Raw genomic sequence first — 24,433 nt, 5'->3', positions numbered from 1 at the left:
GCTTTTCCTCCTTCCCTATTTTTCTCAGGCCTCTTCAGATTCCTCCCTCAACCTGATGAAGCCATAGGCCTTGAGAGACCTCCTTCCCTGAAACATCCCCCTCACTTACTACTCACCTCCCATGTGATGGTCCCAGCCTGCTTTCATCTCTGAGCCCTTGTCCTCCTGCAAGGACAGCCCTACTCTAGCTGACAGACTCCCATGCATCTTCTAGGGCTGGCTTACACAGCGCCCACTTTGCGAAGCCCACCTGGACCTCTCCCACTCCTGCAGGGCAAACCTCCTCCCCTGGGCTCCCACAGCTGTACCCGTACTGTGGTATTTGTGGCACAGCCTGTCTCTCTAGTGCCTAGGACAGGGCCTGGCCATACGGGCAGTCAGTGTGGCGACATGGTGTGGTGGGAAGGTCACTGGACTTGGAATCCATTGGGTCCAGTCATGGCTCTGACTTGTGGTTGGGCTAACCTGCATTTACCTGGCTGCCTCCCACCCTCCTTGTCCAGGTCTCAGCTGCTCTGTCCTTCCTTGGGTAGCCTTCTCTGACCCCTCCTCATCTCCTCTCCACAGGGGCCTCCCTTTCTTCCCCTGGTCCCACTAGAAATGACTTACTAGGCATCCTTGGGCTCCTACAGGGCATCGGTCCTGACTGCATGACCACACTGCAACCCCAGCACTTGGGGAACGATGAATGAATGAATGAATGAATGAATGAAGAGAACCCTGAGTTTCTCATCTGCAGAATGGGGACAGTAATAATTCTGCCCTCCTGGGGCCACTGTGAGCCTTGGCTAAGATCCATGTTTGCTTTTTTGCCAACTCATTATGATGTAAATGTTTATTAAAGGGAAGCCAAATCCCCCAGGACTGTTCTAAGGGATTCCTGCAAGCAGAGCACCTGGTGGGCTCCTCAGAGGAACAGCCTGTCTGCTAATGGGGCAGGGAAGGATGTGGAGGGGCTAAAGTGTCTGTAAAGTCAGGTCGGAGGCACAGACCCTGAGAGTCAGACTGGCCGGCCTGGGGCATCCGTCCCCCTCCACCCAAACTCCAGCCCCAGCCCCAAGTTGCCGCTGCTGACACAGGGGCAGAGGAGTGCTGGGCAAGTGCTTTAGCACCCCCTGGGCCAGGAAAGGCTGGATGGGGGCCTGCCACACAGGCAGAGCACCCAGGGCTTCCACTGTCACAGCCGGGCCCTCTGCCAGTGTTCTCCGGCTCCTCCACTAGTGGGGAGCCCCGCAAGCACAGGGCTGGGTGCTGTCCGCACGTGTCACGGTCTGGAGGTGAGACAGAGTGAGCCCAGCATGCGGGAGGAGCTGGGGCCAGGAGCAACGGCTGGAGCAGAGGGTTAGGATGGTGGCATGGGGCGGCTGGATTCCCCCAGGGCCTGCGGACCTCCCCAGGGTGTTGCTGGGGACCTGAGATGTGGCCCATTGAACCGGGTGCCTCAAGCCCACACCTTGCTCAGAAGACTAACATCGGCTGGCAGCTCCCGGGCAGGGGCAGCTGGGCATGGTTGTGGGTGGGGCCCACCCACCTCAGCCACCAGTGGGTCCTGGATGAGACCCTCAGACCCAGCCATGGAGCGTTCCAGCTCGGAGGAAGGCCGGTTCATGTCCTGCCCCTGGGAGGGAGGCCTACAGTTGGTTAGGGCCCTTCTGAAAACAGAGCCCGAAGCTTGGAATAGCAGGTGGGGCAGAGCTGGCGTCAGCACCGAGGGCTGTGGGCAGATGGCACTGGGCTGAACTGGAACAGCCGGCCTCCTTATTTTTGGATGGGGAGGCGGGTGAGGTCCCTGCTGTGGTGTCACACAGGCCTGTATTCAGGTCCCAGCTGCTCCTGTGACTGGCCATGGGACATTGTCAAGTACATAGCTTTGTGTCCCTCTGGAGGTCAGTGCCACCCCCCACCAGGGCCCGAATGAAGAGTCAGGGAGTGGGGGGCACGTCAGGCTCTAAGCACGGCACCTGGCATGTTGGAGGTGCTCTTGGTACGTTACCTGTCGCAAGGACTCTGATGAGGGTCTGCTGTCTGGAGCAGGCAGCCTATCGGGGCAGGTTGCCTTGACTTGGAAAAGCCTGAGATCAGGGACAGAAGAGGGACGTGGGAGCCCCGAGGAGGAAGCATCATTCCGAATTAGGTGGATGTGGGGAGAGAAGAGGAGGTGCAGTCAGGGTAGGCTTTCTGGAGGTAGCAGCCCTAAGCCCAGCATTGAAGGATGGGTGGGATTTCTGTGGGCAGACAGGGGTAGAGGCATCCCTCGAGACCTCAGCGGTGATCTTTGGGGGCCAGTGTGAGCGAGAGGATTTATCTGGGTCCCCAAGGCATCTAGCAGGGTGCCCCTCCTGGGAGGAAAGAAAGGAGGCTTGACCAGGTGTGGGAGCCACCCAGAGGGGGAGGGCGACAGCACAGCCCTGGCCTGCGGATGTCTGACAAAGAAGGCGGAGCAGGGCTGAGGAGGATGTGCTAGGGGCAGCCGGTGTCTGGGGGTGGGGTGGAGAGGGGAAGGGGCCTCTCTCCTCTGTTCTTGACCTGTCCCTGATCCTGGCTCCCTTCCTCTTCCCTCTCAGCCTGGGGCCGGATAGGCCTCCCCAAAGCCTCAGTTCTTGGGCTTTAACTCTGCTTTCGGGGTCTCACAAGCTAGTGAAACAAATGCTTCAGTCGCTTAGTGAGTGGTTGTTGCAGTTTCGGTCTCTCGGTAAGAACGTTACGTGGATTATCTGGTTTGATCCTCGCCTATTTTCTCAGTCCCATTTTACAGAGAGAAAACAGAGGCGCATCTATGCTCCTGCTCCTCGGCAGGCCTCTCTTTGGAGGTTGGCAGACAGTATTGAAGTCTCCCCACTTCTCTCCAGATTCCTCCAGGTTTCCTTTCCTCTCATCCTGTCTCCTCTGTACTGACAAATTCTCATGGGTTTCCCCAGGCCCCCAGCACCCTTGGGACCCCTTGGCATCCCCTTTCTCACACCGTCACCAAAGAGCTCCACTGGGAGAAGAAAGAGACCAGGAGAAGCCCCGAAGGCCAGGCTATTGCCCCCATGGCATAAATGGAGGATTTAGGTTTGAGATGTCCACGGACCTAGCAACACTGAACTCACTGTTGTCCCCCAAACCTGGTTCTCTTTCTGGTCCCATGTAGGGAATGGTACCTCCATCCTTTGGTCAGGCAGCCTGTGGACAACCTGGGGTCACCTCAGATGTGCTTTCTCACTTGCCTTCCAGGCTCCTCCCAACACCTCCAGCCCGCACCCCGCCCCCCGCCCCGCTTCTAACCATGCCCAGCACATAGTAGGTGTTCAGTGAACGTGTCTTGAATGATGGAAGGAATAGGTCAGGCTCTCACCAGCTGCTTCCGGACTCCCTGCCCCAATCCATCCTCCACTCAGTACCCAGAGCGACATGTTGAGAAATGTCAGTCTAACCCTTCCTGCTCTGGTTGCAAACCCTCAGTGAGCTCAGGATGGTGTTCACGCTCCCTCTCCTTGCAAGACCCTGAATAACTTGGCCCCATTCGCCTCCCCAGCCTCCTTTCCCCACACTTGTCTATATATAGAGATGTTCCAGCCATAACAGCGCTTGTAGGCGGCCAACTGCACGCTCTGTCTTTGCGCATGCCGGTCCTTCTGGCTAGCAGTCCTCCCCCCCTCCCCCATCTGCCTGGTGAACTCTCTGCTTCAGGAGCCAATTTAAAGGTCATCCCAGGGATCCCTGGGTGGCGCAGTGGTTTGGCGCCTGCCTTTGGCCCAGGGCGCGATCCTGGAGACCCAGGATCGAGTCCCACGTCGGGCTCCCGGTGCATGGAGCCTGCTTCTCCCTCTGCCTGTGTCTCTGCCTCTCTCTCTCTCTCTCTCTCTCTCTCTCTGTGTGACTATCATAAATAAATAAAAATTAAAAAAAAAATAAAGGTCATCCCAGCTAAGAGGCCCCACCTGACTGCCTTGCATGCCCTCGTATGGCACTCTAAGCTCTGCTGGCATTTATGGATGCACCTGTCCTCTCAGTGCCTAGGAGCCATCCCCAGGTCCAGGGGCTTCGTCATCCTCATCTCTGTGGCAAGCAGGAGTGAAAGAAGTTTCTCAGTGTCACTTAAATCTGAGGCACAAAGGCATCCATTGACCTGCCAGCACTTGAGCATGCATCCTCTACATTTAATTCACCAAAAGAAGGCCACCCTTTCAGCTACTTATGGATGCATGATAAATGACCCTAAAATGGAGTTGTTTAAAGTAGTGGCCACTGATTAGTTTTCCTGGTTCTGAGGGTTGACTGGGCTCTGCTGGGAAGTTCTTCTGCTCCACCCACTATAGCTGAGGTCACCCTGTGGCCACATTCAGCTGGGAGCTCGGCTGGGAGCTCAGCTGGGGCTGGAGCTTCTCATCCCAAGGGGTCTCCCCATCTGACTTACCATTCTGCAGTCCCGCTTGAGCATCTGTATATAAGCATGGCACTGGCTTCCATCAGAGAACAGCGCAGGACAAGTTCCAGTGCAGACCTTCTTAGGCCTTTGCTTGTATCATACTTGCTAACATTCCATTGACCAGAGCAAGTCACCGGGTCATGGGCTGGGGCTGGGGTGTGGCGCACTGGGGTTAGCAGGGTAACTGCCTGTTAGGTTTCCTTCTTTGGAAATGGCCCTGAGAACAGCTGAGAATACTTTCCACCTGTCATGTCAAGGCAAAATGAGTTTGTCAAAGGCAGTTCAAAGTAGCCTCTGATCCCTTTGCTTTGAACCTAAGGCACAGCCAAAGTTGAGGTCGGTTCCATGAACCAAGCCCTGGTCTGCAGGTGGGACCGTCTGGGGACTCAGCTAGCCCTAACCTCTGTGCTGTGCACTATCCCCACCCGGGGAGGCCGGGTCTTTGAGGACAGCCCTCTGCCATGGGACACCTGTCGCTGTAGGTGGCAGAACAGAGAGTGATGCTCTGCTTTCTACCCCATCAGAGAATAGCAGAAGATTCTGCCGAGTGTTCAGGCTTTGTTGCTTGGAGGGGGCAGGTTGGGAGGATCATTCCCCCTATTTCCCCCTGCCCATCTGTCCCCTTTGTTTCCCTTCCTCTTTTCCAATTTCTGGTTCCAGAACTTGGGCCAAATGACATTTAACATCCTAGTTGTTTTTTTTTTTTTTTTTTTTCCTGTTATCGTTCTTTTGTAGCTGGGCAAAGCTGTATTTATTGGGTTCCTACCATGTGCCAGGCGCTTCTCCTACCCTAACCCTAAAGCCCCTGAAGGCCACTATCCTCCGTGGGTGCCACACTGCTGTCCTTCACAGTTTGGTTCCTGGATCTAGGGCCTATTGCCCTGGTCGCTCTCTGAGATGCACCGTGCTTGTGGAGAGAGGGCTCACTACACATATCTGGCCCTCTTCCTCCATCACAGAGGACCGCATCTTCTCTAACTCTGAAGTTACACTTGCTCTGATCGGTGCTATCTCTCCAGAGCTGGCTTGCATCCCCTCTGTGTGAGGCTTTAAAAGCCACCCATGGTGGTCATAGATGCATGTGTTGTCTCTCAGTCTTACGATCTTGAGTGATAACTATGTATGTGCAGAGCCCTGTCCTGTATACATAATGTGAGTGAGAAATAGAGTATTCTGTTAAGCTGCTGAGACTGGGTGGGGGTGTGTGGAAGTTGTCACTGCAGCATAACAGCCTGTCCTGCTTGAGGCATGCACTTGAGTTCAAGAGGTTACAGGACTGTTAGAGTCACCTGTGTGGTCTTCATACCTGGCCTGTCTGGGAAATGGTTAAGACATCCTTCAAGCTGTCTCAAAATCCATTTGGTAGTTTCTAAAATGAGCCAATGTGGGTGTCAGTGGCTAATTGGTTGGGGAAGGGTAGGGGAAATGGAAGAAAATAGAAGGACAGCTCTCCCTCAGTTCACCACTACACCAACCAAGAAAAGGATTTCTTAAAAAAAAAAAAAAAAGAAAAGGATTTCTTTTCCAAGTGACCCAATTGGAGTATCAGAAATCTTTCTCATCTTTCTCTTTCTTTCTTCCTTCCTTCCTCTCTTTCTTTTCTTTCTTTCTTTCTTTCTTTCTTTCTTTCTTTCTTTCTTTCTTTCTTTCTTTCTTTTCTTTCTTTCTCTCTCTCTCTTCCTTCCTTCCTTCCTTCCTTCCTTCCTTCCTTCCTTCCTTCCTTCCTTCCTTCCTTCCTTCATTTCTTTCTTTCTTTCTTCTTTCTTTCTTTCTTCTTCTTTCTTTCCTCTGTCTCCGTATCTCTCTCTTCCCTCCCTCCCTCTCTCCCTTCTCCCATCTTTCTTTGACACTGCTTTCAAAGTTGGGTTACACGTGAACTTTATGTAGTGTTGGGTGTTTTCCTAGCACAACTCCACTGAGATGCCCCAGCAGCCCCCACTTCTTGACCCAGGTGAGGCATCTCTCTTGATTGCATCCAGATGATTGCTTTTAAACCCTGACAGCTTTCCAAAAGACAAAAATTTCAATTTCTTTTGACCTTTTAAGAAAAGTCATTTGAAGTTAGGTATTTATTCTCTGCTTCCACAGAGCACTCGGGGAGCTCAGGACAGTGTTGTTTTGCCTTTACATGACTCACAGCTTACTGCTTCCCAAGCCTGGCTGTTAATGTATCATCTGTAAGTAGAGTATCATGCATCTCCTCTTCTCGTGGGGGCTGGCATAGAAGTCCAGCAAGGGAAGTGGGAAATCCAGCCTCTGGGCTTAATGCTGATGGCACAGGTATACACGGTGCATGGAGCCTGGACCCCAAGTCCTGCCATGTCCACTCTATCTTCTTCACCAATTTGTAAGATGTCATACATTCAGCTCTTTGAAGTTCTTCAGGAGCATCCAGGCCAATGTCCCCACTTGGCACAGGACAAACGGAAGGCCATGGGGTGGAGGGCCAGGCCAGGGCCCCCTGGTGAGCTTGGACTATCAGTAGGAGACAGCATGAGGGAATAGTAGAATGGAAAGAACATGGACTCAGCACGGGACATGTGGAACCTTGAGCTCCTGCTCTGTCATTTATTTACTGTGTGACCTGGGTGAGAGCCTCCCTCTGGCTCAGCCTCCGTCTCTTCACTTCTAAACTGGGGACCGGGATAATCATCAACATCAACAGATACCTTATGTGTAGGCATTCTACATATTTCAACTCACTTAATTTTTACAACACTCTGATATAGGTACTATTATCATCACCCTACTTTTCAGTTGAGGACAGTAGAGAACAGAGAAGTTACCAAACTTGCCTGAGGTCACACAAAAAGCAAAAATTCCAACTCAGTCTGACTACTCTATTTTTTTTAAACCATTTTCTTATTCATTTGAGAGAGAGGGGGTGGGGGCCGAAGAGCAACGGGAGAGGGAGAAGCAGACTCCGCAGTGAGCCCCATGAGGGGCTCGATCCCAGGACCCCGAGACCAAGACCTGAGCCAAAGCAGATGCCTAAGCAACTGAGCCACCCAGACACCCTGACCACTCTATTTTATAACTGAAATCGCCAAACTATGGCTGGTGGGAAGAATCTGGCTCACTATTTTAACATTTTTATTGCAATGTGACATATACCATACAATCCATATTTTTAAAGTGTGTAATTCACTAGTTTGTTTTATTCCGATTTGTGCATTCCCCACCACCATCAATTTTCATCATCCTAAAAATTCTCCCCCAAATCCTGCATCTCTTGCCCCTCAGCCTCCAGCTCTTTAACCCTCTCAGCCTTCAGTAACCACAATTTCTCTTCAGAGATTGGCCTCCTCTGGACATTACATATGAATGGAAACATAAACACACATTTGGCTTCTCCCACTTAGAATAATGTTTTCAAGGCTCATGGGTCAGTACTTAATTCCTTTTTATTTTATTTTTTTTAAGATTCTTTTAAAAGATTTTATTTATTTATTCATGAGAGACAGAGAGAGAGAGAGAGAGAGGCAGAGACACAGGCAGAGGGAGAAGCAGGCTCCACGCAGGGAGCCTGACGTGGGACTCGATCCCAGGTCTCCAGGATCACATCCTAGGCCAAAGGCAACGCTAAACCACTGAGCCACCTGGGCTGCCCTTTAATTCCTTTTTTAAAATTTTTCCTTTTTGCTACAAATCTTGGTGAATCTCATGCCTTTCTCTTTCTTGCTTTACCCCTTCATTATGATAGAGCCCGTTTACAGTAGTTCCTGGAGATTAATGTCATTATTTTCTGAGACATTTCATATATTTTGTATTTCTTCATTCTTTTTTTATTGACAAAGTGTCCCATTAAACAGATGATGCCACATTGTATTTACCCATGTATTGGTTGATGGACTACTCTGGATAGCGCTGCCATTTGCACTCTTAGAGGTTTTTGCTTTCATTTTTCTTGAGGGTGCACCTGGGTGTGGAATTGCTGGGTCACATGGTACCTCTGTGTTCATCGCCATTTGAGGACCTGCCCTATCATTTTCCAAAGCAGCCACACCGGCTTACATTGAACCATGTGTATGAGGGTTCTAGTTTCTGCACATCCTCACTAACCTTACCTGTCTTTTATTTTATTTTATTTTTTTTCTTTTTATTTTTATTACAGCTATCTTAGTGGGTCTGAAATAGTCTCTAATTGTGATTCTGGATTGCATTTCCCTGATGACCAATGATGGTGATCATCTTTTCTGCCTGTTTTTGTAAATAATGTTCTATTGGCACCCAGCCCTGCTAGTCCACTCATTTACATATTGTCTAGGGCTGTTCTCTTACTACAAGGGCAGAGGAAGCCTGCAAAGCCTAGACTCCATGCCACATGGCCCTTTACAGAAGCTTGCTGACGCTTGCTCTATAGAACCCTATAATCTGTACCATGGAGATTTGTGCCGGTATTGGAACTGCTAAGCAAATGTTAGTTTCCTTCCTGTCTCCCTCTCTCCCTCCTTCCCTCTCTCTTTCTTGAGGCAGACAAGTCAGGCCTCCTTCTGCAGCTTCATTTTCTCCCTGGAGCCATCTTCCCCCTGCTGATGGTCTGCCCACCAGGGGCAGCTGCCCACCGGCACCTGGCAGCCCTTTTCAAAAGAGGTTTCCCTAGCCGTTGAAGACAGGGAAGAGGGATGCCTGGAGGAAGAGGCCTAGAAGGGAAAGAGGCTGGAGACAGCTGGGATCAGCCCCGTCCAACCTTGGGATGATAACTAGAGGCGGCCGGGGTCCCCAAGGCTCCCACAGAGGGTCAGGATCCCCAGTGCAGACACCCGAGTTGTGAGACCCCAGGCTCACTGCCCTGCTCTCTCCCCAGTTTCTTTCTTGGATGAGTGAAAAGTATTAAAAGGATGAATCTTTAGTGATGGTGAGGGAGGAGAAGGCTGGGGTTCTCCGGGACCCCCAGAGTGAGGCTGGTGCGATGAAGTCCAGGGCAAGCGTTTGGGGCCCAGGGGAAGGGAGACTGCTGTGGCCTAAGCAGCAGGAAGATCCCTAGTCCTCGCACCTCTCCCCACAGTCCCCCACCGTATCACCTCCGGCTGCTTAACTGCAGTAGACTCCTCCCCAGTCTTTCTACTTCCGGCCCTGTTCCCCGCACCCCTTCTAAGGCAGAGTATGGTTAAGGGTCGGGCTCTGAGCCACAGTGGGCTCTGCCCCTTCGGTCGCAGGAATGTGGGCGCTCTTCTTGCGTGCTGAAGGCTGATGTGTAAATGGCGGATCCTAAGGCTACTTCCTCGGTTGCTGCGAACACTGAGCTTGATAACGCAAGTCAAGGGCTTGGAGCAGTGTCCAGCTCAGTACATGCTCGTTATTTCTACTTCTCAGTGCTCAGAGCGTTCTTTCTGAAATAGAAATCTGACCCTGTCAGTCTTCTGCTTGAAAGCCTCCCAGCGATCCCCACGACTATGGGAAGAAGACTGTTTTGACACTGCCCTGCCAACCTTCCCATGTCTTTACCACCCCCACCAGCACCCCATTGCTCCTTGCGTTCTGAGGTCACCACTCTGGGGCTTTCCTCCAGCTATGCTCTCTGCCAGCCTCCCTCCTCAGGTCCTCCAGAACCCTGCCTCCCCACTCCTACTCACAGCGTGAAGGTAAGGTGGCCAGGGGTGGGAAGGGGGGGCTCATCTGATAGACATCACACAAAGTTTTCTAGGCCCTGCCATGAATCGGAGCCCCAGTGCCTGTGGACTTTGCCCCACTCTCCCTTATTCCCCATACTGATCCTCTCTGCACCAAGTGGATCATGTATGGCTTGAATTTATTTAAAAACTCGAAGTCAGCTAAAATTTACTATATTTTAGATAAATCTGATCCATTTCATTAGAAGTCAGGAAAGTGGTTACCCTGGGGTGGGTGGAAGATGATTGAAAGAGACATATGGGGGCGCTTCCGGGGTGCTGGGGATGTTCTGAATCTGGATTTGGTTGTTGGTTACATGCATATGTTCAGTTTGTGGAAATCCATAGAACTTTCTGGATGCATATTACTGTATAGATGCATAGAAAAAGCACCAATAGATTATAAAGAATTGGCTCATGTGATTATGGAAGCTGACAAGACCCAACCCAAGATCTGCAGTTGGCAAACTAGAGCCCCAAGAGAGTTGATGGTGGAAGGTCTAGTTCAAGAGCAGAAGACTGATGTCTTGGCTCATACACAGGTGCACTGTGAACAATGGCTAGTATCGTTATTCAAAAAGAAACCACTTATTTCAGAAACAGTTACCCCAGAACTCTACACGGAGTTTTCTGCTCACTCATCTCGATTGATCACTCGCTATTCCAGGACCCCTGGAGCTCCTGGGTGCTCTATCATCTGATCTAAGAGGAGGAGGAGATTTTGGGTCTGAGCTGTAAGGATAAACAGCGCACTGACCAGATGGTGGGTCAATGGGGTGTAGAGGAGGATGCACCAGGCAGAAACAGCAACACTTGCAAAAGCCACGAGGTGCAAAAGTGTGCTTGCAAATAGAGCCAGACGGGACTCTACTGTGACGTTTTGCTCAGATGCTCCTTGCTGCAGACCTTCCCCAGGCCTCATGCAGCTCCAGCCTCTGGGAAAAACTGGGCCACAGGAGCCACCTGGTGGTGCTCTTTGATACTAACAGGACGGAAACTGCGATCTCCTAGCCCTCTTCCTTGAACTGTTCCTTCCTGCGTCTTTCCTCCGAAATGGACTTGCTGTAAAAATGACAGAACAATCAAAGGACATTTTTCAAATTTAAAAATTATATTTTTCCAGTAATCAAAGCAATGCAATCTTCGCTGCAGAAAATTTGTAAAATATAGAAAAGAATAAGGGCACCTGAGTGGCTCGGTGGGTTAAGCGTCCGATTCTTGATCCCAGGGTTGTGAGTTCAAGCCCTGCATTTGGGCTGCATGCTGGGCATGGAGTGTATTTAACAACAACAAAAAAGAAAATATAGAAAAGAAGAAAGAAGAAAGTCAGTCACTCTAATTCTACCATCCAGAACAACCACTATTAATATATTGACATATTGGCTTCCAGTGTTTTTCCCTGAATATGATTTTCACATAGCTGAGGATTAGCATGTATATATATTTATACATAAACACATAGACATACATATGGGCTCAGTTATGTATAACGTGTTGAGTATGTTTTTAGCTTTTATTTTTAAATTTTTTCAGTTTTTATTTAAAAATTTAAAAAATTTTAATTCCAATATAATTAACATAGAGTCTTATATTAGTTCCAGGTGTACAATACGGTGATTCAATAGTTCCATACATTTCTCAGTGCTCATCATGATAAGTATCCTCTGAATCCCTTTCACCTACTTCACCCGCCTCCCCCTCCTTACCTCCCCTCTGGTACCATCTGTTTGTTCTCTATAGTTAAGTGTCTGTCTTTTGGCTTGTCTCTCTTTTTTCCCCCTTCTTTTCCATAGGTTGAGTATTTTTGTGCACAAGGTCCTGGTGTGGCGATGAGTGTGGGTGCTTGGAGCTGGGTGCTGGTGTCACATCATGCTGAGTTTGAGCCCTTTACTAGCTGTGTGACTTGGGCAAGTGACTCTCTGAATAATAATTTCTTTGTCTATCTGTAAAATGTGATTAATAGCGGGACGTATCCCAGGGCTGTTGTGAAGATTACATGACATGACGTATGTAAAATGCTTAGGACGGTGCCTGGAGCAGAGAGGTTTCCTGGTAACATAACCACGGCAAGCTTAAGTCTGCCTTTCTGATTTGTAGCAGAAGTATTTAGAAATTGGATGGATTTCTCGGTCTAAAGATATGAAGACCCCCAAGGTTGACCCAGTTTGCCCAAATTGAGAGGCAAATTCAACCAAGATCTCGTGCCTCTAGCACCACAGCTGTTCTCATTTGTCTCTATATTCTTCCAGGCCCCATTTAAGCAGGACAGTTTTTCAGCATTGTAATTGCAATGCACCAGTCTGCTTACTGTTACATCATCAACATTTTCCAAGCGGCTAAAGCTGTCATCGGCAGTATCTTCTACCGTCTGTGCAACTATTTCCTTATTGTTGAATATCTGAGTTTTCTTTTTCTGTTCGTTCATTCAAAAAACAGTTCTGGCAGGCACTGGGATATACGGTGGTCAACAAGGACAGCACACACCTTGCTTCTGGCACTTGGACTCTGGCTGGCATGACAGACCACGACAGAGAAACAAGTGAACTGGACTCCCACTGTACACTGTGATGAGTGCTGTGAAGGAAAAGGAGACGACTAAGGGAGGGATCTACTTTTGTACGCATTTTTATGTTTTTGAGAAGTTGTTTGAGTCCCTGATTCTAACCCATTGTTTGCTCCTCAGCAGCTGTAACTGAGGCTTCTCTTTGAGGAGCCCCATTTGGGTTTGGATTTTCCATAAGCTCTTCAAGCTTCCTGAGGAGTCAGAACTTACTGACATGTTCAAAGGCCTGGCAATGAAATCAAATGAGCCTTGTTTCCTCATTTCCCTTCCTCTAAGATGTTTGTTTCAACCAGTGCAGTCTGCTCCCTGCTCCCCAAAGGGACTTGTGATTATCCCCTTCTTAAATCTACTTGCACTATGCCTTTTTCTTCACCTCTTTCTCAGGATAGGACCTCCACAAGCCCTGGGAGCCTTTGAACCAATTGATAAAGGTGCCGCCTTCCGGTGGACAAAGTCTCAATGGCTGAGGGTTAGTGGGCAGAGATCAAGGTGGAGTTCAGCCCTTCTGAGGCCTCTTGGGTCACCTGCAGGATTGCACATGGCAGCCCTGTCCACAGCCTCCAGAATGACCATGCCCCTACTTTCTACCTGCCTGATTCTTAGTTTATCTTGGAGACTCAGTTTATATTCCGTCTCTCAGAGGAAGTCTTATCTGGCTTTCCAGTTCACAGTAAATTCTCTATTCCTTGAACTCCTAAGTAATTTTTTTACTCCTTGTCTTATTTGGCACTTAACTGTGCACTGCCTTGTGATTCCTCCTGTTTTTCTCTCTTGCATCATTATTTCCTCTAAGGAGGTCTGATTTAGATTGAGAAATCAGAGGTACCTCCATAGATGTATCATTTACACTAAATGCTGAAGGAAAAGTGGACAGAGTTCTAGAGAAAGAGTGCTTTAGGCAGCAGGAAGGACATGTGCAAAGGCCCTGACACAGAGTTTTGAGATGCAAGGCCAAATGAATATGAATCTGGAATGGCATTTCCAGATTTGGCAAATGAAGTGGAAAAGGACTATTAAATTATCATTCACATTACTTTCTGAGGACCTCTTTGTTCTAGCCCCTGGAAATGCCATATGGAGATGAATCAGATCAGACATGGTCCTTCCCAGACTTATGGAGGAGGCTAAGATGATTTCTACACAGTGCAGGCAGACCATGACAGAGGGTTATCATGTATGTCAGTAGAAGGCAGAGAATGTAACTATTTCCGCTTGGCACCGAGGAAGGCTTATCCAAGAGGGAGACATCCAAGTGGGGTCTGATGTAGGGCGGCCCAGGAGGGGGCTCGTGCAATGGTCCAGGCTGATGGCCTGAACTGGAACAATGATAATAAAGATGGACAAGGGAGAAAAGATGAGAGAGACATTTCTGTGTAAAACCTCTTTTAAAAAAAAAGATTTTATTTATTTATTCATGAGAGACACTGAGAGAGGGAGAGAGGGAGAGGCAGAGACACAGGCAGAGGGAGAAGCAGGCTCCATGCGGGGAGCCCGATGTGGGACTTGATCCCAGGACTCCAGGATCACACCCTGGGCCAAAGGCAGGTGCTAAACCACTGAGCCAACCAGGCATCCCTGTGTAAAACCTCTTAAGACTTGGAGATGGGCTGGTTTTAGGAGGCCAGGGAGAGTAATAAGTTAAGACCTTGCAACTTTCAAGCAGGGATGACTGAATAAAGGCAGTAACCCTCGATAAGACCAGGGATAGAGGAGAGACAGGATTTAGTGGGGCGAGTAGGTTGGTGCAGAGATGGGTGGGGTAGGGTGGGGGCTTCTCTTTGGTACCACGGACAGCTCCAAGGATCTCTAGAGGCCTTGAGACAGACTAGATAAGTGGTTCTTGACACTAGGTGCCTTAGAGTCAGCAGAGGAACTAATTTAACATACAGACTCCCAGTCCCGCCCAGATATTCTGCATCAAAATCTCTGGGGTTGGGGTTCAAGAGCCTGCATTCTAAATAAGTTATTTGTGCCAATTAACTCAGGTACCAGCAGTCGCATGACTACACTTAAAACACTGAAGTAAACACGGTGGCTTCCAGAGAGAGATGGGAGCGCCCTCTGCTGCTAAAAGGACGTTTGGCCCTCTTGGGTTTATGACTGGTACATTTCAAGGCAGTTTATTGAAGCAGGGCACCCTTGGGCCAAAAGAAAGAAACAAGAGACCAGGGGAGACGAGTGACGAAAAAGGGGCCACCTGTGAGCTGTTGCAGTTACTGTCTTCAGTCTGGGGGTGCTGTTACACTTTCCCAACTGCATTCCCCTAAACAAACAAATGTGACTCCCAAAGGTGAGAGGGGAGAACCCTCTCCTTGGATTGGCCCCTGGGGGGCTCAGGGGTTGAGCATCTGCCTTTGGCTCAGGTCGTGATCTCAGGGTCCCGGGATCGAGTCCCGCATCGGGTTCCCTGCATGGAGCCTGCTTCTCCCTCTGCCTGTGTCTCTGCCTCCCTCTCGGAGTCTCTCATGAATAAATACTCTTTAAAAATATATATATTGCGGCCCAAAAGAAATGAAACCAGGGACCTACCTGAAAAGGTATTTGTGCACCCTTGCTCACTGCAGCATTATTCTCAATAACCAACAGGTGGAAGCAATCCGAATGTCCACTGACAGATGAGTGGGGTAGAGACAGTGTGCTAGATTCGTGCAGCAAACCATTATTCGATCTTAAAAAGGAATGCCCTTCTGGGATCTGCTACCGCGTGGATGAGTGGTGACGGCACTATGCTGGTGAAATCAGCTAGACGCAGAGGGACAAAGGTTGCACCATCCCAGTTGCATGTAATGAGGTCCCTGGAGGAGTTAAGTGCATAGGGACAGTAGAATGGTGGTTGCCAGGAGCAGGCGGAGGGAGGATGGGGAGAGAGACATGGTTTAGTGGATGCAGAGTTTCAATTTGAGAAGATGAAAACGGTTCCAGACCCGCATGTTGGGGATGGTTTGTGCACGGTGATGTGAATGCACTTAATTCCATCGAGCTGCACACCTAAAAAAGGTCAAAATCTGGAGCTCGTGCAGCCTGGAGTTGTCCCCACGACCGCTGATGGGGGCCGGGGACGTGAGCCTGTTGCTGAGAGGTTCGTGTCCGTCGCCCGCAGTCCCCCGGCGCGGCGCGCAGGAGCCCACGGGGGTGACACGCTCGTGCCCCGCAGCCCCGCAGCCCCGCAGCCCCGCAGCTCAGCTCCGGCCCCGCCCAGCTCTGCGCCCTCGGAGCGCCAGGGCTTCCGCCCTCTTCCAAGATGGCCGCCGCCGCCTCTGTGACAGGCCTGGCCACGTGGGCGCCGTCGCCCAGGGAGTCGCCGCGGCTCCGGCGGCGATTGTCCCTTCGCGGGCCCCGTCCCGCGGCGGCGGCCGCCCGGTCAGCCGGAGCCCGAGCGGTCATGGCGACGGGCAGGGCCGGGGAGCGCGTGGCCGCGGCGGCGCGTGGCGGCGGGTCGGGGCGGCGGCGGCGGCGGCCCTGAGCGCCATGCGGCGGGGCAGCGGCGACCGGGAGCCGGCGGCCGGGCGGGAGGCGGAGCGGGTCGGCCTGGACGCGGGCGCCGCGGGGGAGCCGGAGCGGGAGGCGCCCGAGGAGCCGCGGGAGGAGCGCGCCCCGGGGAGGCCCCGCGCGGCCCGGGAGGGCGATGCCAGCGCCGTCCCGCCCCCGCCGCAGCCCGCCCGGGCGCGGGGCCTCCGCCTGCACCGGGAGGCCGCGGGCAAGGGCCGGGGCTGCGGGCGGAGCTCGGGGAACCCGGCGGACGAGTTGCGCCCCCCGCGGCCGGTCACCGTGGACAGCTCCAAGGCCAGGACCTCCCTGGGCGCGCTGAAGATCAGCATCCGCCAGCTCCGGTGGAAAGAGGTGAGGCCCGGCCGGGCGCGGCGCGGCGCGTGGCTCGGGGGGGGGGGGGGGGGGGGAGGGGCACCTGCACCTGCACCTGCGCCTGCACCTCGGAGCGCCCACCTGCCCCAGGTACCACCCCGCCCTGCCGCCCGGCCGTGCGACCTGGAGCAAGCCGCCTCACCTCTCAGGCCTGTTTCCGCCCCGCGGAGTCTCCTAGTCTTGTTGGCATCGGAAGACTCGCCCTGGTGCGAGTGCGCCGCCGACGGCAGCTGATCCTACCACAGCCCATCACCACCATCACCACCACCACCGCCACCACCGCCACCCCGTCCGCGTCTTGTCCTCCGTGCAGGGACCGTGTTTTATTTACATCCTAGGGCTTGGCCTACAGCGCACGTCCAGAAGTGGTGGATGGACAGGGGAATGGGTCATGGGTCATGGGTCGTTCATCCCTGAACCCATCTTAGGCCCGGCGGGGGCGCTGGGGTGCAGAGGGTCGTCTGACTTGATTTTTCAGCTCCTCAGGCTATTCCGCAGGGTCCCAGGAGTGGTGTGATTGTGAGATTTAGGGCCGTCCAGTCTGGAGACCGAGACCCGGACGGTCTGCTGAGGGAACAGGAACCTACAGGAGGCAGCATGAAGACTCAGGTACTTAGCTCTCTGTGCTTTGGCCACGGCAGACATCCAGAAACGGTTTTACGAAGTTGCGACACGTGGAGAGGCGGCCCCGGAAAGGACTGATGAGGTCAGGAGGTTGATGTCCCAAAGGGAAGGAGTCGTGTAGTTTGGAGAGAAGTCAGGAATCAGGCAGGGTAGACTTCCGGGAAGGTAGGGGTTAGCCACTGGGGAAGTCTGACTCCGGGCGTCAGGGCCCCCAGGCTTGGGCCTTGCGGGATTCAGAGGAGGACTTGCGTGCCTAGGAAAGCTGGAAGGAGGGCTCCCAGCTCCGGACAGGGGCGCAGACCTGGGCCAGTGATGTGAGGGAGGACTTGTCAGTGCTGTGGTCCTAACGAAGAGAGAATCCAGGGACTGAAACCAAGCCGCAGAATCAGGTGAGGCCGACTGGCCCAAGGAGGGCCTGTGCTTAGCTTAGCCCTGTGGGAGAGACAGACACGAAGCCGGCTAGATCTTGGGAGGTGGAACCAGAAGGTCTCAGAAACCAGCAGGCATACGCGCCAGGTTCATGCTCACAGTCTGTGAGTGTCCGCTATGGATGCTGGACCCTGGGAATCAAAAACGCTTAACCTTTGCCCTCAAGGACCTTAATTGTTCAGTAGGAATAAAAACACAAGTAAAACAAGTCATTGCGGTGATTATAGGGTCTTTGTTGCTACTTCCCAAAATGTTCTTTCCCCAGTTATTTGCATGGCTTGCTCTGTTGCTTTTGATCTCTGAGCAAATGCCACCTCCTCAGAGAAGCCTTCTTTGTGATCCCTCCTCCGACCCTTGCTCTTCTTTATTTTATTTTATTTTTTTTTATGGCACTAAACTCTACTTGATACTATATCGTGTATTGTTTGTTTGTTATCTGCTTCCCTTATTAGAATGTAAGTTCCATGAGGGCAAGGGGCTTTGTTTTGTTTGCTGCTGTATCCTCAGATGCATGGCATGTAGAAAGTGTTCCATAAATGTTTGTTGAATGGATGAATACATTATGTGATGAGTGTTTCCCTGTCCCTGTGTAAAGCTGTAAGTGCTATGGGAGAAGAGGGAGCTTCGCCATCTCGAGAAGAGCTTCCTGGAGGAGAGAGTTGTAAGCTGAGTTCTGAGTGCTGAAAAGGAGTGGGAGTTATCTAGGGGCTGTCAACTTTGGATATCTGGTAGAGAGCATAGTAGGGGTATAGCAGAGGTCCATTTGGGGTGTTGCATATAGTTCCGAGTGGCTGGATATCAGTGGGCAGCAGGATAGTAGTGAGGTGGAGGCTGGAGAAATGAGAAGGGTTCAGACCAGGGGCCATGCTGTGGGATGTGAATTTGTTTTTGGCAGACTGTGTGAGCCACTAAAAGATTTTAAATTTCTTCCATGTATTGACTCTGCTAGTTTGTCAAGTGAGTTAAACTCTTTAGGCCTCTTCGTTTACCTGTCTGTCAAACAGGGTCGGTTGGGTTAGTTCAGTGGTTCCCAGGCTCTCCTGTAGCCGCATAATAGTAACGTTAGTCTACACAAGACCCTGGCACTGGTGAACCCAGTGGAGTGGGTAGTTTCCAGGCCCTACCTGTAACTGCCCTCTCTGCCCCAGCTCTGCCTTTTTCTTCTTGCTCAGAAAGCATATTGACAGGTAAGTAAGAGTTACTCTTTCTGGCGTATTTTAAAGCAAATTCACTCACAACAATAGGACTTTACTATTAGGTGTGTGATTGTTTGCTTAATGCCACTCTTCGCTATGAGTCTGTGAGGACCTGGTCCTCCTGGGAGGGCAGGAGTGGTATTTGGCTTGGGTTACACCATAGGTGTTCAATAAATATTCACCAAATGAATGAATGAGATACTTGCCACAGAGCTCACAGTTCATCCTGACACCCTAAAAGGTAGAGTTTCAAAAGTACTAGAGTAGGTAAACCTTGAGTTCCGTCCAGCTTTAAACTAGGATGATGCTATTTTTAGTACCTACTGTAAAGTTGACTGCATGACAAAGTAGCCTTTTTAAAGGGGGTACTAAGAAGGTGCAGACACTACCTCTCCAGACCTCAGTATTTCTGTTAGGGAGAGATGTTGGACAAGATCATTTATAATGCTCAGCACAATGTTCTAGGAGCAGGGATATCTCCAGTGGGGGCTGGGACACAAGGGACTGAGCGGTGTCCCTGGTATGTCATGCTGTGCTGTTGCTGCACGATTTGGGAGTACCCAGCTAGCTGGCTCTGGCAGGGGTGGGCGGGTAGCCCAGGTAAGAAATAAGGTCATGGACACCAACCAGGGTAAAAACCCAGTGTTTCCTTTGTGAGTGCATAGTGAGGGGCCACACCACATGATCCATTTAGCAGGACAGCATGTAGCCAGCATGTGAACTCAGTGTTTGCTCAGCTACGGGACACAGTCTCCCTTCCTCCTTCACTTTTCTTTATTACACATACATTTAACAGCAATGTTTTATGAAATATCGGCAAATATGATGAATTCTTACATAACTCTTATCCTGTGCCAGGTACTCTTCTGAGTGCTTCATGTATTTACAGTGATTTGATTTCCCCAACAACTCAGTAAAATGCCTCCTGTCTCCATTTTATGAAAGAGTAAATTGAAGCACACAGAGGTTAACTTATCCAAGGGTCATATGGCTGATAAATGGCCAAGCTAGCATTTGAAACAGAGCTCCATTTGGAACCAGCCTTCAGTTCTGGACTCTTCTGACTGTTTCCTAATGGATCTCTATCTGCAGACCCCAGGTTGGAGTTACAGATACAGATGTGAATGGGATTCACTCCTTGTCCTCCAGCAACTTCCAGTGTGAAAGACAGACATGCAGGCCAGTCTGGGAGTTGAAGAGGTAAAGGCCATTCCTCACAGAGTTGGAACAAAGGCAGGGAGTATGGGACAGATTTTATATGCAGAATGGGATGATAGGGAGCATGTGGGAGAGTGGGGAGAGATGGAGAAGGAGCCAGATCATGGAGGATGTTGGAGGCCATGCCAAGAAACTTGTGCTTCTGCCTGAATATGATTACAGAATCTTGCCATATATAGACTCAGCTTTGCTTGCCCACTCTCTCAGCCCCAGGTGTACCACGCCAACTCTCTGATGATTCGGTTTTCAGTTATATCCACTCTGGTCAGGTCTAATCCAGTCATGTTCATGATAATGAATTTGCCTTGCAAAGGAAAATTCTGTAAATGATGGCTCTGTAAACTTAATAGATATGACAAAAGTTTATTTGAGAATAGCAAAATCAGGTTTATGGAGTCACTATTGAAGTTATGACATGAAAGAGAGAGATGATTCCTGGCTCATAGTAGATGCTCAATAAATATTTAGGGAATTGTATGGTCTTCTTCCAATTGTGTGAGACTCTTTCCCTGCCCCCTGTGTATTCTTTTGCAGTTTTGACACCATTAGTAAAGAAACCTTAGGGAAAAGATACCAAGGAGAGTAGATGCCGCTCTTGTTATGAGCTGCCTTCCTTGGAGATGTAGGTTGTGTATATGTATGTGCACGGAGGTGCCATGGACACCAGCTAGCTGACATGAATATAGGCGCTGAGAGATTCAATAGAAGGACCTTTGTTGGTAACAGCTTGCATAAGTCCCTGTCCCAAGATCTGTTACAGTGTAAACTCTTTGTTTCAGAGACTCTGAAACCTGGGTTGTTTTCTGAAGTTTATCCAGCCTTCTTTAGAATATGTATACATTTATTATATGGTTCTATTTAAAACTTATGTAATATCAGTTACTGTTTATTAAATATCTGTTATGTGCTAGGCATTGCACTAAGAGGTTTATGTTCATTAAATATTATATCAGACATTTACTATGGATTGTTTTATTTAATCCCCACAGCAACCCCCAAAGTAGATCCTCCTCTCATTTCCAAATTACAGATGAGGAAATTGAGGCTTAGGGAGAGGTTGGTACAGGGCTAGCCCACAGCCACAGGTAACAAGTGGCAGAGCCATCCAGGGCCTGTGCTTAGAATCAGTGTACAGTCCTACGCTGTTTTCCTTACAAATCCTTTGTTAAAATCTACCCTGCCAGGAGTTGCTTGATTATCATTAGTCCCAGATAATGCTTGAAGAAATTGAGGTGGGCGCAGCAAGAGAGGGAGTCCGGGCTCAAACAGTGGTCTTTCTTGTTCCGAAACTTACTTGCTGGGGTGTTTTATAATTCTCCACTGGTTAACCCTCCCATTTGTTTGATGCATAACTCTCAAATGACAGAGTCACTCAGAACCAGGAGAGCGATATTGCAAATAGGACTTAAAATAAAGCATGTGGAAATATATCTTGCCTGGCAGAGGGAGCATTTGGTGCCTGCACCTTCCAAATCCTATCTTGTTGCTGCTCACAGAGGAGAAGTAATTTAATTTGGGTGCCATTTGCCTAGCTGAGTTGCCTTGCTCCTCTCTGGAATGTGATCCTGCTGTATCATTCCTTCTGGAAGAAGATGAAGTATAAAGTGAAAAATTGGACGGTTTAATCTTACCTCCCTTTCTCATTTCAATGATAGTTATTGCAACTTATGTTCCATTTTTTGCACGCAGCATTGTATGTAAGAATGGTTTATATCCTACTCCATCAAATGCTCTCCTTTCAACAGACATGTTATTTTAATGTCTAGTCCTCCAGAATTTTTCCTTTGCCTGTTGAGCTTGTCATACCGTTACAATTACAATTCACTACCTCTGTTGTTTGAATGGTGTGGTATGTGCGATAGCTTCACAAATCCACATGAACGCCTTAAACAGGCCTTTAAAAAATCAACAAGTTCCAGGGGCTCATACTCAAGTTCAAAGGCCAGTACAAATTAAAATTTTGGTTTTTCAGCTGATAATTGCTAGAGCTGTTTCCCATATTATGTAAACATACCTTCTACTGTAAATAGCCTCAATTTCGGTAGCATCCTGGATTCTGATTTTGTATCAGCAGAAGTTGAATGTAAAAATTCAATAATACATTCTCATTTTCTTTTAAATCTATTGTTTGAAAAGGACATATTATAATAGTAATTGCTCACTCTTTAAGTGCTTTCTCTAGAGGGGAAGTGTTGTGTCTTGGAGCTAGCATGAACTCTGGATTCAGACAGTTGAGTTAAAATCCTTGCTACTAGTGACTTGTGTGACTAAACTGATCATGTACTAAATACATAATCTGAGCCTCAATTTCTTGACCTGTAACAACGGGTAAGTGACACCTACCTTGCAGAATTTTTGTGAGATAAAATAAGGGAATGTATCTAAATTGCCTTAACCCAATGCCTGACATACTTTCAGTATTTAGTAAATGTTAGCCATTTCTCTTCCTTTGAGCAAGTACAGACACTGGTTTTTTGATCTACTTTTTAAAAACTAGAAAAGAAAAACTGTTACAGAATTTAAGTCTGTGTATGTAGGTTACTGGTTAACCAGAACATCTATGACCAGCTCAGCGGAATCATTTCACAGACATACTGAGACCTATTCTGTGCCAGACTATATTTGGACTCTTGGGATAGCGCAGAGAGCAAAAACACACATCCTCTCTGTGGATAAGGGACAGTTAGTTACATTTTCTATCACTTTTTAAAAAATTTAAATTCAATTTGCCGACATATAGTATAACACCCAGTGCTCATCCCATCAAGTGGGGACAGTTACATTTTAAATGAATGTCAACGTGATGTAGTCTAAGTTTAAAAATTTTAAAGTAGCACGGACTTAAACTTTTTAAACCGATTATACTTCTAAGGTTTTGTGAATTTAACTGAAAAATTTAAAGCCTCCATTTTGAACCTGGTGCCTACCTCATACTTTGGTGTATTAATTATCAAATGTATCACCATGGAGAGCTTATTTTAGATATTTGAGTTCGCAGGGAGGGCTGAGGTTGTGTGTGTGATTATACCCATTAACTGTGTGGAAGAGTTAGGGATTTCCTGGGCTGAATTCTCTATTCTCTGCCATCATCCCTACTACAGCCCTCCCCACTGACTCTGGAAAGACCATAGCCAGACATGGGTTTGGATATTGGCTCTGTGACCCTGGGCAACTTGCTTTACCTCTCTGAGCCAAAGGTTTCTCATCTCGAGGAATGAGCACAGAATACTTGGCAGGGTTGTTATGAGGGTTAAATCAGAAAATCTTTAAAATGCCTGTGTTTACAGTAGGAATACCTGTTAGGCTTTCCCTCCAATGAATTTCTGTGACATCTTAATTAAGTTTTATAAAAGAAGCTTGGTGGCATGAACAGGCTTTGGCATAACATTACTTGTCCTTTCATTAGTTTTGAACTCCTCCCTTCCTTGCAGTTGCTCCCTTGCAGCCAGGCTATGTTCCTCAGATTCTTCTGCAAAGATTATTGTTTTGCTAGTGAGAACAGTAATCATGTTTCTCTATCCCAGATGGACTAATATCTCTCTCACGTCACATCAAGTGGTGCCTTGTTGTAACGGCTGCCATTTTTATGTGTGTTTGTTTCCCTGGATGTGTTTGGACCATTATCTAGTGATTTTTATAAATGCCTTTGTAAGTCCTAGCAGGCAGTTCTGACGACTCTTTCTCTATCCCCATCTGCTTCTCTGTCATCTGAATAAAATGTCCTCATCCTTCATGGAGCTGGAAGAATAGGGCAGTTTTTGTCCTGTGCCCATCATCCCTTTCAGTAGAATGTTACTTTTCCAAAATGTCCTTCTGTCCATCTGCCTAGAATTCTTATGAAGGACCGTTTTCCTGTTTTGTTCTTTATGCTCATAGGGAGATTTTATTTCTCTTTGTGTCAGAACTGTGTTTTACTGGAATATAAAAAAGCAACAATGGTAAATTTTCTAGACATCTTAGACTATTTATAAATAAATTTGTTCAATTTCCAAAAATAATATGTGCTCATAAAAAACGTACACAGCTCCCAGGTGTGTAAAATAACCTCCTAAGCCCCTACTCCTCACCCCATCCCCTTCCCTTCTAACTCTTCTCCTTAAGAGGCAACACCACTGTTAATGTTTGGTATGTATCTTTCCAGATTCTTCTCCTATTCCTGCATTTATCAGGATAACTAAATTGTGCTGTGGTAACAAGAAACCATAATGTATCAATGACTTAATAATAACAAAAGTTTATTTCTTGCTCATACTCAGGGATTCAATGCAGATTGGTGGAGGGGGGGATGGGGAAGCTCTCATCATTTTGGTTATTCAGAGACTCATGCTTCCAGCTCAACACCTGCTTCATTGAGTCACTGAGGGGAAGGGACTGTGCAAATTGTGCACTCTGACTTTTAAGACTTCTGCCCAGAGGTGACTGTGCTCACATTTCCTTCACCAAAGTGTTACATGGCATGGCTGACTTCACAGAGCTGAGGGTGTGCGGTCCTACCATGAGGGTATAAAGAGGATAATCA

At 48.9% G+C, this 24,433-nt stretch overlaps 1 protein-coding gene and 1 long non-coding RNA gene across 10 annotated transcripts in view; one reads left to right on the top strand and one right to left on the bottom strand.

The window, feature by feature from the left end:
- Window positions 1-7,797: 7,797 nt before the first annotated feature.
- LOC144285459 (uncharacterized) lies at window positions 7,798-16,708 on the bottom strand. Of its 3 annotated transcripts, none has more exons than XR_013353711.1 (4): window positions 16,590-16,708; window positions 15,116-15,381; window positions 11,210-12,597; window positions 7,798-11,085 (listed from the first exon to the last, which is right to left on the bottom strand). It is a non-coding gene; the product is annotated as an uncharacterized LOC144285459 (long non-coding RNA). The 3 variants fall into 3 exon arrangements; XR_013353712.1 differs by lacking the exon at window positions 16,590-16,708 and having other exon boundaries at window positions 11,210-11,286; window positions 11,730-12,597; window positions 15,116-15,741; XR_013353710.1 differs by lacking the exon at window positions 16,590-16,708 and having other exon boundaries at window positions 15,116-15,741.
- TTLL11 (tubulin tyrosine ligase like 11) overlaps window positions 15,881-24,433 on the top strand; it is a 244,759-nt gene continuing 236,206 nt past the window's right edge. For 3 of the 7 annotated variants that reach the window (XM_077850529.1, XM_077850528.1, XM_077850533.1), the window contains exons 1-2: window positions 15,881-16,426; window positions 16,946-17,056. In XM_077850529.1, the coding sequence (XP_077706655.1) occupies window positions 16,055-16,426; window positions 16,946-17,056 (483 nt within the window). In that variant the 5' untranslated portion in view covers window positions 15,881-16,054. The other 4 variants (XM_077850531.1, XM_077850530.1, XM_077850537.1 and 1 more) reach the window with 2 other exon arrangements.

This window comes from Canis aureus, chromosome 16, assembly GCF_053574225.1.
Source record: "Canis aureus isolate CA01 chromosome 16, VMU_Caureus_v.1.0, whole genome shotgun sequence".
NCBI lineage: Eukaryota > Metazoa > Chordata > Mammalia > Carnivora > Canidae > Canis > Canis aureus.
This window is presented reverse-complemented; position numbering and strand designations above follow the sequence as displayed.